Below are 18220 nucleotides of genomic sequence, written 5' to 3' on the forward strand. Positions count from 1 at the left end.
CAGATTTGTTTGCCGGGCTCGTTGCAGATTGGCTGGAAAGCTGGCTTCCTGGCCAATCAGTATCGAGCCAGCCAAACAGCATGGAGCCAGCTTCCCGGCTCCATGTTCCCTCGCGGCACTGCCAGTCAGAGGAAATCTCCCTCTGACCAGAAATTTCAATATCGGGAAAGGTATCAGAGCATTTAGGTGAGTATGAGTACTCGCCCAAATACTCAGTATTGGCACCGATACCGATGATAGTATCGGTATCAGTGCATCTCTATACAGTATACAACAATGCAGAATACCACCAGCTAGAGAGGACTACAAATCACAGCAATACATTATACAGCCATGCCGAATGGCAACCTGCTGTAGAAGACTAAAAATCCCAGCAATGCATTATACATCAATGCAGAATAATATGAAGCTACATACTCAGTGCTCCTCCTGCCTGATGTCTGCAGCAGAAGATCTCAGTTGGGTGGGCGGACTCACAGGTGAGCTATGCGGGGTCTATGGTGGGTTGTGCAGGGTTAATGGTGGTCTGCGCGGGGTTAATGGTGGTCTGCGCGGGGGTTAATGTTGGCTGTGCAACTGTCAGGTTATTGTGCGGGGTTATTGGTGGTCTGTGTGGCTCTCAGGTGGTCGGTGTTGGGGTTTAAAGGAGAACTATGGGGTTAAGTCTTTTCCCCATAGTTCTCCTTAGGGTAACGGGAGGACACAAACTAGCGTCTGTAGCTCGCGGTATACTGAGACGCCGCAGCTGAAGCGGATCCCGACAATTGTGCCGGGATCCGCCCAGCTGCGTGACTGACAGCTGGCTCTGCCTCTACCTCTGTACCCGCCCCCTCCCCCTGATAACATGATTAGGTTAATCATGATCCATAGTACAGTACAGTACAGTCCATAGTACAGTACTATCTGATTGGACAACACATTTTATAGGAGACATACTCCGCGCTGGCGGATCGGAGGGGGGAATCCATCCCCTCCCCTGTCACGGCAGAGAGCCGTGACTGGATCGAGAGGTGAGCGAACACCGGTATGTGTTCGCTCACCTCCCGATCTACTGAGCCGACCTGTGACAGTCTCATTGTCACAGGTCGGCTAGAACTATGAGGTGAGTGAAAAGCACTCACGTTATAGTTCTCCTTTAATGGTGACTTTGGGGCTCTCAGGTGGCTGTGTGGTGTTAATGGTGGCTACGTGACTCTGAGGTGGCCTGTGAAACTCTCACCCCTACAGTATACAGGGAATAAAGAAGATACACTCACCCGATCCTGGATCCTGCAGTGGTGACCACTCATTTCTCTGCTCCGGCTGTCCTAGAACAGTGACCACTCACCTCTACCCCTCTGCTCCGACTGTCCTGCAGCGGTTACCACTCACAAATCTCCCCTCTGCCTTGGCTGTCTTGCAGCGGTGACCAGGCCCGGATTCCCCACAAGGCCACCGAGGCCCGGCCTCGGAGCGGCACGTAGCAGAGGGGCGGCAGCGCCGTGGAGTCCCCCGACGCCCGGAACATGTAGTTCCAGGCGCCGGGCGGTAAGTGGGGAATCCGGCCGTTCGTTTACAAGTGATTGCGGCGATGTCGCTGCGATCACTTGAAATATGTGTGCAGTCCCCTCCCCGCACCTACCTCTCTCCGCTGGTCTTCGGGACTTCTCTCGGGAGAATCTCTCTCCTGTCCCTGCCGCCGATGCAGTGAGCAGAGCGGCAGGGTTAAAACTAACCCTGCTGCTCCGTGTACACAGTGAGAGGGGAGAGCTGTGCTCTTCCCCTCTCACCTGTTACAGGAGTTCCAGCACAGTACTGTGCTTGAGCTCCTGCATTGGAGGTGACAGGGTCAATAAAGAGAACCTGTCACCTCCAATTGCTATCACACAGGAGATTGTTTTCTCCTGTGTGGTAGCAATAAAGTTAAGTGAAATTTTTTTAATAAAAAATAAACCTGCAGCGGTGACCACTCATCTCTCACCCCTCTCCTCTGGCTGTCCTGCAGCGGTGACCATTCACCTCTCCTCCCTCTGCTCTGGCTGTCCTGCAGTCATGACCACTCACCTCTTCCCCCTCCGCTCAGGTTTTCCTGAAGCGGTAACCACTCACTTCTCCCCCCTCTGCTCTGGCTGTCCTGCAGTCATGACCACTCACCTCTTCCCCCTCCGACTGCGAATGTTAATTTTTAATAAGCCTGGAGTTCTTCTTTAACTTGTAAAGTGTATGAGTTTTTAGTGATTATGTTTGCATAAATATAAAAGTTTATTACTTCTGGAGTATAGCAAAACGTTCTGGATGACATGTCCCTTCTATAGGCAATCCCTATCCACAGGTGTCCCTTCTGTACGTAACCCGACTCTTCATCTCCCCCAGCTCCCCGCCGCCTGACTTATTTATAGCGCATGCACAGTCCGTACCAGCGAAATCTATGGCTTTGTCTGTGACGCATGCGCAGTCAGTACCAGTGAACTATAGGGCTTGTCTGTGACGCATGCGCAGTCCGTAGCAGGAAAGTGCCGTGACAGCCCGAGTTCCTCCTGACGCCAGATTTCCTGACATGCGCGGTAGTCAATGCTGCTGTAATGTTTTGGTTGTTCCAGTGATATTTTAACACCTTTTTATTAATAGTCACCTCGCTGGCTTGTGGCGTTTGTACACGATCCGGACCGCAGCGTAGAAGTCATGTCCCGGGTCCGGCAACCTCCGCTTGTGACAGGGATCTCACCCAAAGAGGGGACATCATGGACTAAAGTGACCATCAGAGGGGAAAACCTGGGTACCGGCCCCTCCGACCTGATAGGTAATGTTATACACTTCTAGATCTTGGTGATCAGATGGATCAGAGAAGGTTCTAGAGCTTCTGATCAGCTCATGCTATATACACCATTGTAGAATCAATCAGCACTGTATAGGTGAGAGGGTTTATCATGCTGCTCATGTCATCTCTATTTTCATGAATGACTGCTTTAGGAAGTGTGTATTAGATTGTGTTATTGTATGTCTTCATAAGGACAGCGTTGTAAGGATCACCATTGGTGATGTGTGTGGTGTGTATTGAGTTCAGCTGAGCTTGTCCCAGCCTGCGCAAAACTGTCCCTGTCACCCCCCTCCAGGCCCATTCAGTTGTGGCACGGGCATTCTCCACCCATTTATGCCCTGGCCAGAGGTGTAACTAGAACCTTCAGGGCCCCGGTGCAAGAAACCATAAAGGCTCCCCCCAACCGCCATGGCACTGCATGGCTAACAGAAAGGCTGCCGAGGTCCCCAGCAAGCGTGGGACCTCAGGCAGCCGCTTGTTTAAAATTTTAGTGCCGGTGTTCTGTCGAGAACGGTGACCCAGTATCTGCGCTTACGTACAGATGGGATTAACGAGGAAACCGGCATTTATTTACAAAGTATTCATTTGTAATGGTTAATTGTGACCGTTAATAATATGCCGTCCATGGAAGTAAGTGATGGGTGGCAGTAAATGATGGCAGTGAATGATGGATGGAATATTATTAACGATCACAATTAATGATTTAAACTACTTTGTGAATAAATACCTGTTTCCTTGACAATATTGGTCTGTGCGCAAGCGTAGATGCTGAGGTCGGCAAATTCGACTATGTCAACGTTCTTGACAGAACAGCGGTATCTGCGTTTAGTATCGGGGCATTTTCACGAGTACGAGTACTCGTAAAAATGCCCAGTATTGGCAGTGGTGTATGCCTACTTAAAAATATAATGCATTGCTGGGACTTGTAGTGCTTGGTGTGTCAGTGACAGTTTTGCCCAGTACCAAAACGGCTCAAAATGCTGTCCATCCCTAACGCCACTCCTCCCATCCGGTCTCTGCAAGCAGAGGCAGCAGGGATTGGAGGGGACACAGACCGGTTCCCAGCAGGAAGGAGAGAAGCTTTTAGGATGTCGAGCAGGCAGTGTGGGGAAGAGACAGTTGTCATCTGTTACAGGAGGCCAAGCCCTCCTCCCACACCTCCCTGCTCGGTTTCCTGTGACCGGCGAGTCAGGATGGAGAGGAAGTTACAAGCGATCAGTGATCAGAAATGATCGCTGATTGTTTGCAAATAATTGAGGACATAATATGCTGACTGTGTCCCCAGTTATGAATGAACAGGAAGTGCTCTACAACACTTCCTGTTCATGAATGTGGACATGGTAACTGATGCTATCCCCTCAGTTTATGAATGGACAGGAACACTCAGTACAGCACATTCATAATAGGGTCTGCACTCCCGGGAAGGACAAGTGCTGCGTGTGATTGTACGCAGCAGCCTGTTCTTGTCTATGGGAGGATGCGGCTGTACGCTCACCCGAACTGCACATGTGAATTTGTTTAACCCCTTGGCACCAGCTCCTGCCGTCTTTTTAACCACTTCAAGACCAGGTGTTTAGACCCCCTTCTTGGCCAGGCCATTTTTCAGTGTTCAGCGCTGCAGTACTTTGACTGACGTTTATTCCGTCATGCAACGCTGTACTGAAATTAATTTTATGCCATTTTTTAGGGACAGATAGAGCTTTCTTTTGGTGGTATTTAATCACCACTGGGGTTTTTCTTTTTCTCTTTATGGAGACATCAGGGGTCTCCAAGACCCCTAATGTCCCCTAGGACCCCCCAAAAGAAGCTGATGAAGCGGAGATCTGCTCCATCAGCTTCTTTCCAGCTTCTGAAGCTGAAGAGTGACACAAGAATGCGGAAGAGGGAGCACCGATCAGCACCCCATATCAGCACCGCGCGAGGGGGCGTGTCTGAGCGGACGTCTAAAGACGCCCGCTCAGATCTAGAGAGCTCCAGGCCGGCCGTTTTTCTACTACGGCCGGCCCGGAGGCAGTTAAGGACTGATTTACACCATATGCATTGGGGCTGTGCTGGCTGTTGTTTTCAGTTCAGCCCCAATGCAAGACAAGGCAATGGGCTGGGGTCACATCACTGCGCTGCGATGGTAATGTGGTGATGTGCACTGAGAAAAAGTACAACTTGTGGGATGTGACACAGTACAATTGCCTCCCACCCTGCTGCACCTGTAGAACTGAATGAAATGTCACTTGTGTCGGATCGGCGCATCGGCAATGCACACTAGTCATGATGCCTCCACAGGGGTGTGGAATTCCTATCGCCCAACGCCCGGGACATTAAGTTTCAGGCGCCAGGCGAGTAGTTTTTTTTTGTACATTTAGCCCTGCTCCGGACAAGCGGAGCTAAATGTACCGTGGGCTCCACCGCTCGTTTTTATACAACTGATCTGATCAGATCACTTGTATCAATCGAGCAACGGCGATCGGGCCCACCCGCCGTCGTGGTTTTCAGTAGGGATGCACAGATACTTTTCGAGTACCAGATAGTTGACATTTTCATGAGAACTACCAAGGTTGCAACGGTTGCAGCTGGGACCTGGCTCTGGCCCTCCACCACTGTCCTGAAATCATTAGTCTGTATTGTTTTACAAAAACTGTCACATGACAATAAACAAAAATGTATCAGTACTCGTACTTGTAAGTACACGGCAAGTACCAGTACTCGTACTCGCAAAACTGGTATCTGTGCATCACTTTATTTATATTTTTAAAAACAAAATCGTACATTAAAACAGAGATGTACAAATCCCGGGAGCTCCGTGTGCTCCTTACAAATGACAGCTGCCTCCTAATTTTTTGAATTTTTCTCTAGTGTAGTCTTGGAGCTCAAAAGTATCGGTACATGTACTCGTACTTGTACCGAGTACTGTACTTGGTATCTGTGCAACCCTAGTTTTCAGGGTACTCCGCTCCTCTTTGGGACCCAAGACCATGGCACATGAGCTCACCATAGAGCCTGTAGAGCAGACGGAACTTACCATACCGGAACTTCCGGTCAGAGGAGGATGGAGCCAGCTTCCTGTACAATCAGGAAGCGGGGCAGCGACTAATGACCTGCCTCCCGGTTTCCTGATTGGCCGGGAAGCCAGCCCCTTGCTGATTGGCCGGAAAGCCGGCATCAGCCAATCAGGTCATTACTTGCCGCCCGGTTTCCTGATTGGTCGCGAAGCTGGCTCGATGCTGATTGGCTCGGAAGCCGGTTTCCTGGCCAATCACAATCAAGCCGGCCAAACGACATGGAGTCAGCTTCCCTGGCAATCAGGAAGCTGGGTAGCATGTCATTACCCGCTGCCCAGCTTTCCTATAGTTTTCCTATAGGTTTCAGGAGTTCCTCCAGCGCTTGTGCCAGTCTCCGATCCAGTGCTGACTCCTCTCTCTTCCTGGCACTTCCTGTCCCACAGAGTCTGTGAAGGTGTACGCTGCCTCCATTGACTTACCTTGCGTTTCTCCTCGTTACCGGCCGAAGATCTGAACTGCGCATGCGCCCGCCCCACGATCCTTTGCGGCCGCCCGAGAATCTTCAGATCTCCGGATGGGAGCGTGCGGCGGAGATGCGGGTAGGTTTAAACCTGTTTAACTTTTTTGTAATGTTTTTGCATATATCTACTGCTTGCTAGTGCAGTAGATATATGCAAAACCCCCTGAGGGTTTAATAATCCTTTTAATGTGGATTTGTGACAGGTCTTTAACTCCAAGGCTATGAAAGCTGATGATTATTGATCGTTTTGTGAGTATATTCACTTGTTTTTATACCGTATTCAATAAATGGTTTTACACTTGGAGGCGGCTCTCTGCTTTGTATATTTTACTGTATTCTGGTGCCCGCTGCTGTCAGGATACTTAAAGATTTACTGCAGCTGATTGACTGTAGTCATTGTTCAGCTGACAATTTTCAACTTTTGTTGAGCCAGCAGGGCTGGCTCAACCAAAGAAGGGAGAAACATGGATGACATCTATGGACCTCCTTTGTCATGGCATATAGTGCACAGAGAGGTTAGGTCAGAGGTGCCCACAATTTTCTGTGTTATGATCTACTTTTCAAATGATGAGCTACATGACATCTACCAATGGAAAAAAAACCTAACTCGCTCTCTCTCTCCTGGCTGTCTCTCCTCACTCTCCTGGCTGTCTTTCCTTGCACTCTCTCCTGGCTGTCTCTCCTTGCGCTCTCTCCCTTGGCTGTCTCTCCTTGCGCTCTCTCCCTTGGCTGTCTCTCCTTGCGCTCTCTCCCTTGGCTGTCTCTCCTTGCGCTCTCTCCCCTGGCTGTCTCTCCTTGCACTCTCTCCCCTGGCTGTCTCTCCTTGCGCTCTCTCCCCTGGCTGTCTCTCCTTGCGCTCTCTCCCTTGGCTGTCTCTCCTTGCTTTCTCTCCATTGTCTGTCTCTCCCCGCTCTCTCTCCTGGCTCACCTTGCTGTATTTTGCAAACAGTGCAGTGCAATAGGCTGTGTAAACTAATTATTCTTTGATGTAATACATAGCACTTCAACCACCAGTATCCACCAGAAAGGTGTCAGGGAGCTTGGCTCAGCAGGCTCAGGCTAATAGGTAATCATGTGTGCACAGCTAAATAAATATACCAAAATGGAATAAAGGGGCCGCCATTCACACCATTCACACCCTTCGTGATCTACCAGCATCAGCTTTCAGAGCTTCTGGTAGATCACGATCTACCTAATGGGCACCCCTGGGTTAGGTTATGGAACAGCTTGATGTCACATATGACCTCCCTCCATCTAACCTTCATGCACTGCCACGGTTGCAATTTTTCTTGGATGGGATTATCATTTCAGTGATTTATTTCAGTTCTTGCCCTGAGCTAAGCTTTCACTTCTCTGTATGAGATGGCTAGATGTCATTTTTTTAATCCATCTGTATGAAAAACTGACACGCTGCTCATAGTATTCAGTGTCTTGCCGCTGCCAGTACATGTGCCTCATTCACTTCTTTCCAATAGCTGTTCCAGTAAAATCTTGGAATATTAACAGTTCTGCACTTTTATAGTACACGCATGCTTTGTCTTCCCAGCAAATTAATGCAATGATCTCTCAACGGGCAGTGGGAAATAGAAGTAATCTGACAACTGTAGTAATAACAAGCTTTACAGACATAAGCATTCATTTAATGACGGTACATAGTGTCAGTTTCCCATTTCTGAAAGCTTGTTGAAATCCTTTAGCAGGAAGACATGGATATTTGTAACCTGAACCTGTCGCGCCTTATGTAATTTTAGCTCATTCGCTCATTGATCAGTTATGTATTAAAGGTAGCATGGGATGGCGGTACCAAGGTTTGGTTATTAACGGCACAATGATCTTTCAGCTACAAAGATGACTAAACACGAAATGCAGGTGTCCGTGAGAACACCGCTAAAGATACATTTCAGCAAAGCCATTTACCTCCTATCTGCGTGTTTTTATTACTTAAACAGATTTTCCAGAGTTCTGTGAAAGTATGGTAGGTCAGGTGCCACAAATTATTTCATGAAATGTATGAGGATGGATGGCCTGAGCTTTCCAGCTAATTCTCTTCACCTACACAAAGCATGGACTGATGTTCCAGTTTTCATCCCTTAAGGTGCCCATACACCTTACGACCATCGCAAGACTTTTTTCTTGCGATGGTCGTATGCTTCTTGAAAGCCCGTACGATCTGCCCACCTTGGACGGGCAGATCGTACTTGCGATCATCGAAAGCCCGCCCCGCTGAGGGGCGGGCTTCCGATGATGGCAATGCAGAACGGGCATTGTGCGCGTGCGCACACCGGCCCGTTCCGCAGCTATCGGGCGAGCAGGCTAGAAACCCGCCGAGAATCGTACGATTCTCGGCGGGTTTTCGAACATGTTGGCTCGACAAAAGACGTGTTAGCAGCTTACGTCATCCCTAGCGTAGGAAGCTGGCTTTCTGTTTCTAATTAAGCTTTGTTCAGAAGGTAAAGTACAGCATATGTAAACTAGACATGTAAGATTTGTTTCATTCTGAATTGACATTCAGACGAATATCGGCATATTCCAACATTGAGATGCAACCAAATTTCCGAATGAAAGAAATGCAGAATCCAAACGTATCTGAATTTTTCATTAGGAAAATTCGGATGCTTCCGAAATCTTTTGTGAATGTCATTCGGAATGAACTCTTAAACCCCCTTTCATAAAGGAGGCACCCAGATCCTGCCCCCCCTCCCTTTGTGAATGAGTAGTTGTTACCCCCTTCTCATTCTCCTGAATGTCAACAAAGGGGCGGGGCGAGTAATGACATCACGGCATGCGCGTCGCCCCTTTGTTTACATTCCATTAGGGGAATGAGAGCTGTCACGATCATTACATGCCCCGCCCCTTTGTTGTCATTCGAGAAAGAAGCTGTCATTAGTATTGAGAGTTTGTTGGGATCAGGCGGGTGGCGGGGATTTTTTATTTTGTCGAGTGGCGGGCATCGTGATTGACGAAGATCTACATCGCTGAAAGACGTGATTCACCTCTGGATTACATCGATGGACATTTTTGTTTTTGTTTTGTTTGTAAAGGAATTGTCCAAAAATGTGTGCTGTTGTGTTTTTTTTTTTATAAATTACTTTGTAGTATGGTGTGGTGTGTTTTATTTGCTATTTAACTGTTATTTGGTGAATGAGTAGGGGTACCAACTATCCCTTACTCATTCAAAAGGGGGGTGGGAGCTGGGTACCGAAACAAAACACATTTTTTGCTGGCTTACATGTCTAATGTAAACCCAACCACTAATATTTAATATAAGCATTAACATTTAAATGTAATTCCAAAAGTCCTTTTCAAGGTTGTTAAATCTGCAACTTTTATTCAAATAAGATCCGGCATTCCTGGAGTAAAGGTCCCTATTCAGACATTTGCTCTCCTAGGGTGAAAACACCCTAAATTGCGCTCTTGCGTTGTCACCCTATCAGACAGGTTTCCAGTGGAGACTCCATGCCACAACTTCCACACACATTACAGGCATGGTCTACTGTTGGCACCATCAGGAAACCTGCCATGAGACATGTCATGTCATCACTGGATTGCATGCTTGTAGACAGGAAGTGACTTCAGAGAGGCTCAAGAAAACCAGCAGCACTGAGATGCAACAAAGGTTTTAAAATATGGCAGTTGTTTGTGGTAAACAGAGCTTTAACAACAAATCTACTTTAAGCCCTCGTTCACACCTGAACGTTTTGTAGCGCGTTCTACGCTCGACGAACGCTCTACAAAACGCTCAAACATCTAAATCCCATTGTATTCAATGGGTCTGGTTCACACCTTGGCGTATTTCAGCCCGTCCCTAACGCGCTACAAAACGGCTCACACCTGAAAAGGTACATGTACTACTTTGGGCTGTTTTTGTTGCGCGTTTCCATTGGGATACAGCCAAGTAGCCTTCGGAAACGCGCGTTTGTGGCGAAATTTTTTTACCGCGAATCGCTGTAAAAAAACGCGCGACAGACGCGCATATGCAATACGCCTGGGTGTGAACCAGGGCTTAAGGGGTACTAAAGTCTTCTGCAGTTTCTTATCTCCTCTCCAGCTGCTAACACCTTCATCCAGACTTCCTCTGTGTTCAGTGTCTTTGGCCATCTTGATTGGCTAGCCGGGGATGGTGTAACTCTTGCACATGTGCATTAGAATTAATTCATCCTGGCACCCAGATCATCTCAAAATTGTACACTGAGCTGGATGTTCTTACAGGTGGCAAAGGGGTGATAAAAACTGCCTACGCACAAATTAACATGATGGCCACTTGTATACATTGCTGTTGCAGCAAATTTAATTTGACATGTCACATTTGGCAGATAGTGATGCTTACCAAATAAGGCCAAAGGAGTCAATCGGACCGTGGCACAACCACGTGACAAAAGATTGGCGAAAAAAACACCATTAGAGTCATATATTCCATAAAAAAACAAAAAGTGTATTTTAATACAGCTAGTGTATTTACCTCAATGTTTTTGTAGTATGTGTCTTTTTTGTCCTTCTGACCCCAGTGTCACAGGAAAAGGAAGTGATGGAAATCCCCTCAATGGCATCACAGGAACCGATAAAACCTGAGGTTCTAACCCTTCCATGTTCTATCTTAAACAAGAAAGTTTAGCCTGGAGTTGGGATTTCAGTTGAAATATTGTATTTTCCATTGTAAATGTTATTTCATGGTAATATTTAGATCATAGCAGGGCTTTGAGGTAAAGCACACATTTTAAGGAACATAATTTGTACGATAGATACCTTATACCGGGGCTGGACAGATCCCAGGAGCCAGGTAGTCAATGCTTCATAATACATATAGCTGGCGCCTAACTTTTGAGGTTTTCTCTAGCTGTAGTCAGTGGAGCTAGCTCCTGGATTGGACAGACTGACTTCCTATTTCCATGTTATTTCCTCGACCCCGGTCTATTACTGTCCCTTTCTTACAATGTTTAATTTCTACTTTGCAGGTTTGACCATTTGTGGACACAACTGCCTGCTGACTGGAGAATGGATCTCCGCCAGTAAAATAGTGTGCCGCGTCGGACAGGACAAGAATGACAAAGGGGACATCATCGTTACCACAAAATCTGGGGGAAGGGGAACCTCAACAGTGTTCTTTAAGTTACTCAAGCCTGACAAAATTAGTAAGTAACTCTTAAAATTGTTGTATATAACCCCCATGAGCACAGGGCATATCATTTAAAAATGATCTTATTATAGGTGCTTAACCCCTTCATGACCAGTGACTTACAGTGTACGTCACTGGCATCGGGACCATTTTAAACAGCCGAAGGCTTTTGCTGCCAGGATTCTGTTTAAATCTGTAATCGGCTTTACAGTAGAAGCGATTCTGTCGGCTCAGCTGCTGCCAGATTACTTCTACGAGCTGGTAAACAGGCCCCCCCCACGCCCGACACCTCCACCGTGTTTCCCCTCCTACGGGCTGGGACCGGCTTTTCTGGTGTCGGGGGGAAGCTGGGGAGGATATCGGCATACCTTGGTTCACCGATTCCCCTCCCCGTACTGTGGGAGCGATGCAAATTACATCACTTCCGGTTCCATAGCTGTCAGTGCTGGGCTCCTGAAGCCGAGCAATAAGCTATTGAAGTGCGATCTGCACTTCAATAGCTTTTTTCAAGTGGTAAGGTTATACAAGGGGTCTTTTGAAGCCCGCGCGTCTTCACGGAAATTTTAAATTTAAAAAATACTTTATCACTTATTTTTTGTTTTATTTTTTACCATTTTACTTTTTATATATTTAACTATTTTTTGTAACTTTTTTTTATAACTTTTTTTTTTTTGCTTATTTTATTTTTTACTTTTTTTTTATTTTTTCACTTAATTTTATTCCTATCGCACAGACTAACAAGCCCCTATGTGATAGTTTGGAGGTGATAGGTTCTCTTTATGGAACCTGTCCCTTCAACACAGTCCAGGTGTTCGGTGCAATTTCTGACAGCTGAGACAGGTGGCACTGTGATTACAGCGCTCTGGTCTCAGGGCATGTTCACACCATATTCTGGACCAGATCTGGAACGCAATGCATTGCGTTTTGCCGCATTTTTGTTGCGTTTTTGACTCGTTCAATTTCAGGTCTTGCTGGGGGACCTCTGCAAGACCTATAGATAGCCAGGAAAAGAGCAGCACAATGCTTGCACATAAGAGACATGAACTTACCACAGTTCTATTCAGAGCTGCTCATACGGTATGATCATAGCCAGGGACAATCTGGGCAGCAATGCCTCTCCACTTGTCCATCTTCCTATTATTGTTCTTGTATTGCCCATGCCTCGGATCGTACAGCTCTGGGCAGACTTCCAGAAGTTCTACAAAGAATTTGGTGTCCACTTCAGCCATCATGATTCCTATCTTCTCAAATCTCTCTCTCCACAGAAGAATAAGGTCCAGGGGGGATGAGAATTTTTTTTTCCCGTTGCGTTCTGGTGCGTTTTTGATGCGTTTGTGCGCGTTCCGGTGAGTTCCAGACGAGCCAAAATGTGGCATGCAGTATTTTTCTGGTCTGGTCTGGAACTGACTGCGATGGTGTGAACTGAGGCCAAGAAGAGCATAGGGAGACATTGGGATGCATTTTAAGTACAGAAAAAAATATGATCTGGTCTGGAGATGATCTGGAGGTGGTGTGAATGGACCCTCACTGATCACAGAGAGCAGAGCGGAGAACATTCTTGCTCCCCGCTCTCCATCCTTAGCTCATTTGCCGTGGTCCCCCAGAAGAGGGGACCCTTAAAACCACAGCGGGGAGGGAGGGGACAGACAATCAGGCTGGTACAAGGGATCTGATCAGATCACTTGTATAAGACGTGCGGCGGCACCCCGCTGTACATTTAGCCCTGCTTGCCCAAATGAAACAGAGAAGCTGATTGGTTGCACTGCAAACCTCCAGATTTTTTTTGCACCAGTTTTGATAAATTCCCCCAAATGTCTATTTGTGTTATCTTTTACACCTACTAATGAAAATATTTATTTGCAGCCATCCAGTTATCACTGTTCATTATATGCAAGAGTATGACCCATATGGCCATACGCTACACGCAAATCAATGGATTGTCTCTCTCCACTTTAGGTTCTAATGCATATAGCTTAGATTTTCAATGCAGTTATTTGCATACAGTGTATGAATGAATATATATTTTTTCTAGATATCTTGGAACCATCCGCAGTGTGGGTGGAAGAAATGAATTATTATGATATACGTACAGACAGAAATAAAGGACTCTCTCCATTTTCTCAGCGACCAGCCAACCCATTGGGCATAGACATAGAGAGGTAAGAGCGGTGTATGGTCTTTGGCATACATATGCTGCGTATATCTCATCCGTGTGAATATCAGTTAGCTTGGAATTCTATATCTGTATATAATTGGTTTCTGAAAGGAGAGAACCCCAAAGGTGTCAGTTAACTGTAGATAACTTGCTTGGAAGGTGACATATCGTGTACAAATCAGTGCCCTTTTTAAGATAGAAATATAAAACAAATATGGTAGGGGCCAACACTCATTTTAGAAAGTGCAATCATCCCTATCCTAACTTAACTACTTAAACGGGCATGTAGAAACAAGTCAACACAGACCTGTCCAGTGGTCTGATGGGACAGGTTTCCTTTAAGTGTGTCATAAACTCTTTCTTAAAGGTTAGTTGCCCAAAAATAGATATATAAATTCTGGATTCACATTGGGTTTAATCACTTCTTTCTCCTAAATCCCACTGGCAAAATCTTTTCACAGTAGTTTGTGCCTCTGCTGCCTTCCCCAAGGGCATAACAAGGCAGTCTGTAACTATTAGGAGTCTGAAACCCAGAGTCATATGTTTGGGTGTTTTCAGTGCAATGAGCATCAAAAGGATATTGTTGATATTTGCCAGCAAAAACATGTGTGCAACCAGTAGGTATTGGACCAGGGCTAAGGGCCCATTTTGGCATCGGAGGATGCCTATGTCAGGGAGGTGGCTTTAAATTTGTACCTGTGCTTTGCAAATACATTACTATACAATTTCTAGAAGTGAACATGTAAAAATGAATGACTGTTTGCCTAGTTATCATGCTTTTGATCTAATGTTTGTGCATACATCCAATATCAAAGCAATCCTCTGTATGGTAAAAACATTTAACACAGAGAGAGGCTGACTTACTAAAAAATGAGAATCTTCCCGTAATAAACCGTGTGAATGTTCAATTCAGTTATCCAGTCAAGTTAAAAACAAATTCTTGTTTACTTTGAATACCCAGTTATGTGCAGATGAAAAAGGTAAAATGCACATTCCACATGAATGGAGAATTGTGAATGTGAAGTGAATATTCACACAATTTAGGGAGTAAACATTCTCAGCTCCTTTAGTAAATCAGCCCAATTGTGTTGGCCTTCCCATATGCCCAGTTCCTCTCCAGATAACAATCGACATTCATTTTGAATTTTCCCACAATTGCACAATAAGAATTTTAGCAGTGAAAAGAGCAATCTATTAAACAACAGAATACAGGTTTATTAAATGAAGTACATATGAAATTTGCTGCGATTGAGTCTTCTGTACACCGAGCACCCCCGTTGTTTATCCTGCTCTCGATATTGATGATCTTTGTTGCTTCTGCTTGTTTTTTAAGTGCCATTGCTGGTATCCAAAGGGTTAAAGAGAAGTTAGCCATTGAAGTCTCCTGTTTTTCTTGTAGGATGATAAGTTGATAAGACTGGGAAACCATCATATATATCGAATGTGCCAGTTTTGGATAAGCATTAACTTCTGATCATTCCCTAATCGTATTGGCTGTATTAGTTCTCCACCATCTTATAGACAAAACAGGAGACTTGCACTTGCAGCCGCTGTTCTTGGAGTAAATGTCTGCTTCTGATGATCCAGCTGCTGTCCTTTAGTTTTGAGGGATCTAGAATCTTAATTAGTCAAACCATGTTGCAGGATTAAATTGTAAGCCGGCCCCCTGCCCATGGCCTTCCTTTAGGTCTCTATGACCTCTCTTAGTCTGGCCTATGACCTTCAGACCGGTACAGCTGGGGTGTCCCTGCTAGGAGCAAATCCTCTTGCCAGCATAGCTCTAAGTGTCATTTGGGCACCCAAGCGATTCCACCTCAACAAGATGGCGATAACCTACACCAGTCTGGTCGTTTGTGGTGCATTAATGTTCCTTGTATTAAGGTAAATGCCAATGCACCACAGAGAAAAATCTTGCATACATAAAGGGATGGGGGGTACAGATATTCTGATTACAACAATGACAGTGATCAGACTCTTAATGACAGACCCAACATTTAGGGGGTCATTCACTAAGCTGCCAAAGGCATACGCGCATATACGCAATATACAATTTTGCTCTTGCGTTGTGTGTGCATGAGGCCTTACTGAGACCCAAATAGTTGCTCATGTACAGCGTACATGATCAGTCATTTGGGCACTTACCGGCGGGGACGTACAGTGTAAGTCTCCCATCACTAAGGGGTTGATTGAACAAAAAACACAAACACAGTTTTTGACAATTCCTTTATTGTTAAAAAAACAAAACCCAAAAAATCGTCCATCAATGTAATCCAGATCAATCACGTCGTTCAGAGATGTAATCCAGCGTCAGTGTCGATGAACAACGGCCGCCAACTCGCTGGAATCAAAAAAAGTTCCTTCTGCTGGTATGGAAGGTTCTCAAGACCAATGCCAGACTGAAAGGGCTGGAAAGGAGTTCTAGACTCCCTCTGAGTACAAGAGGCCTGGATGCCAGAGGAAGCTTGCCTTACGATCAATATACTGGAGTTACTGGCATTTTGGCTATGCCTTCAACACTGGACCTCTCGAATGCAAAGTCAACTGACCAGGATTTAGTTAGACATTGCCACGGCAGTAGCTTGCATCAGCCACCAGGGAGGAAATAGAAGGTTTTCAGCTCTAAGAGTGTGTGACCAGATTCTGACTTAGATGGAACTTCACATTACAGCTCTGTCCAGCATGCACATTCTAGGCTTGGAAATTGTCAGGTGAACTTTCTCAGTCAACAATGTCTGGACTCGGGGGAATGGTCTCTTTTACCAGGAGGTGTTTTCACAACCAGGTGGTTGATACCAGTACAAGGCAGCTGCATGTGGACCAACTCGCTTCCAGAACTGAGCAAGTGTGTCTCCAGGTCCAGGGACATGATAGCCTTAGTAGTGGATACTCAAGTGGCTTCGTGGGATCTGTTCAATCAGATCTACACCTTTTCTCCTCTGTAGCTACTTCCTCGTCTGCTTCATACAATCGAGCATCTCTGTGATACTTATTGCACTGAACTGGTCCAAGCGGATGTTGTACTCTGACCTGGCAGGTTCTCCATGGGCTCTCCTGGATTGCCGTAATCTACCTTCCAAGGACCAGTTTACCACCCTGGTTCACGGTTGCTAACTTTACCGGCCTGGCTGTTAATGTTGAGGTCGTAAGAAATGGTGCTTAGACGTTTCGGTTATCCCTACACTTCTGAAAGCTAGGAAATTCACTTTTTGTAAGGTGTACCGTCGCACTTGGAAGGCGTACTTCTCATGGTGAGGCAAGCAAAATACATCCCATGGGACATAATGGGGGTCTAGTCACTTTTTTTTATCCCACACATCACGCTCCAGTTCTGCCTCCCATATCAAAGGACAGCTCCCCCCATTCCTCACCAAACACTTGCACAAGCGTGGACACAAAACAAGAGGGACACACCCACCTCAGGAGTGTATGAGGAACAACATTTATTGCAGAGGATGCACTGCATCCTAAAAGTCCAACCTCACTGATGTCCTAAAGTGGGACCCCAGCATTCCAGTGCAGCCCACCTCATAGCAGTACAAGGCAGATGTCTGCAAACACAATGATATTACAATCTCAAAATTACAAAAATGCACACATCTATACAAGCCCCATCAGAGTATTACAAAAAAATAGGACATATAGTAAACATCAGAAAAACACATCGTATAACTCATAAAAAAACAGTTGGGTAAGAGTATAGCTACAATATTATTAGAGTAAACATAAGCCCCATACACAAGGGTCCTTCTTTTTAGCCTCTGTATAATACCTTTTTAACAAGTTTGTCTATAATGGAAATCACCTGTCTGAAGACATTCTACTGGGTATCTCAAATGAATGGCAATACTTTAGGATGAGTTTTTAATCCCCTGTAGCCAATATCTGCGCTTAAGATGTAATTGCTCCAAAGAGTGGGATTTTCAAAAGAAGCAGACCTATTCATGAATAGACTTTTGGAAAGGTCTTTAAAGTAGGAACACCTTAAAAAAAGGCATATAGAAGGACCAAGTCAGACTCACTTTTTATGTCATGGCCATACTACCAAAAGGGATACTGTTAAAGTAATAATGTATACTTGCCGAGCTATACAAATCAGACATATAAATATTAGTATTTGTTAAAAACTGACCTTAAGGCTTGCAATTCTTTTCAGATATACAGAAAATTGTGCACGTAGGAACCTTAGACTGTAAGCTCCTTGAGGGCAGGGACTTCAGTAAAGTGCTGTGTAAATTACCCATGCTATATGAGTGCGTTTTAATATATAAATAAAACGGTGGATTTTTCTCTTGTTCATGCAGAATCTATGACCAAGCACCTAGTATGAAAATTCCCAAACTCAATCTCTTTTATTACTGTTCCGTCAAAACGAGTTCAATGTAGATAACAGAAAAAAAAGACATTTGCACTAAATGAACCCTACATTCAAAGTACCGTATATGCCAAAAACACTGCCCGAAAATCGGGGGTCGTCTTATACGCCAGGTATACTGTTTTGTAGCTTCGGCTACATACAGTATACCGTGCTGAGCCAATCATTGAAGGCTTTGTACTCATTATTACAAAAGCCTGTATTAATTAATACAAAGCCTGCCGTGATTTGGCTCAGCGCTGAGCCAATCACGGCAGGCTTTGTATT

General features: G+C 45.5%; 1 protein-coding gene across 1 annotated transcript in view; it reads left to right on the top strand.

The window, feature by feature from the left end:
- Positions 1-2508: 2508 nt before the first annotated feature.
- Positions 2509-18220, top strand: part of EXOC2 (exocyst complex component 2) — a 137761-nt gene continuing 122049 nt past the window's right edge. Inside the window, exons 1-3 of the mRNA XM_018564356.1 lie at positions 2509-2779; positions 11266-11442; positions 13459-13585. Coding sequence (XP_018419858.1) covers positions 2662-2779; positions 11266-11442; positions 13459-13585 — 422 coding nt within the window. The 5' untranslated portion in view covers positions 2509-2661. The remainder of the gene's footprint in view (positions 2780-11265; positions 11443-13458; positions 13586-18220) is intronic.

Source organism: Nanorana parkeri, unplaced genomic scaffold, assembly GCF_000935625.1.
Source record: "Nanorana parkeri isolate BGI_ZX_2015 unplaced genomic scaffold, ASM93562v1 scaffold746, whole genome shotgun sequence".
NCBI classification, from domain to species: domain Eukaryota; kingdom Metazoa; phylum Chordata; class Amphibia; order Anura; family Dicroglossidae; genus Nanorana; species Nanorana parkeri.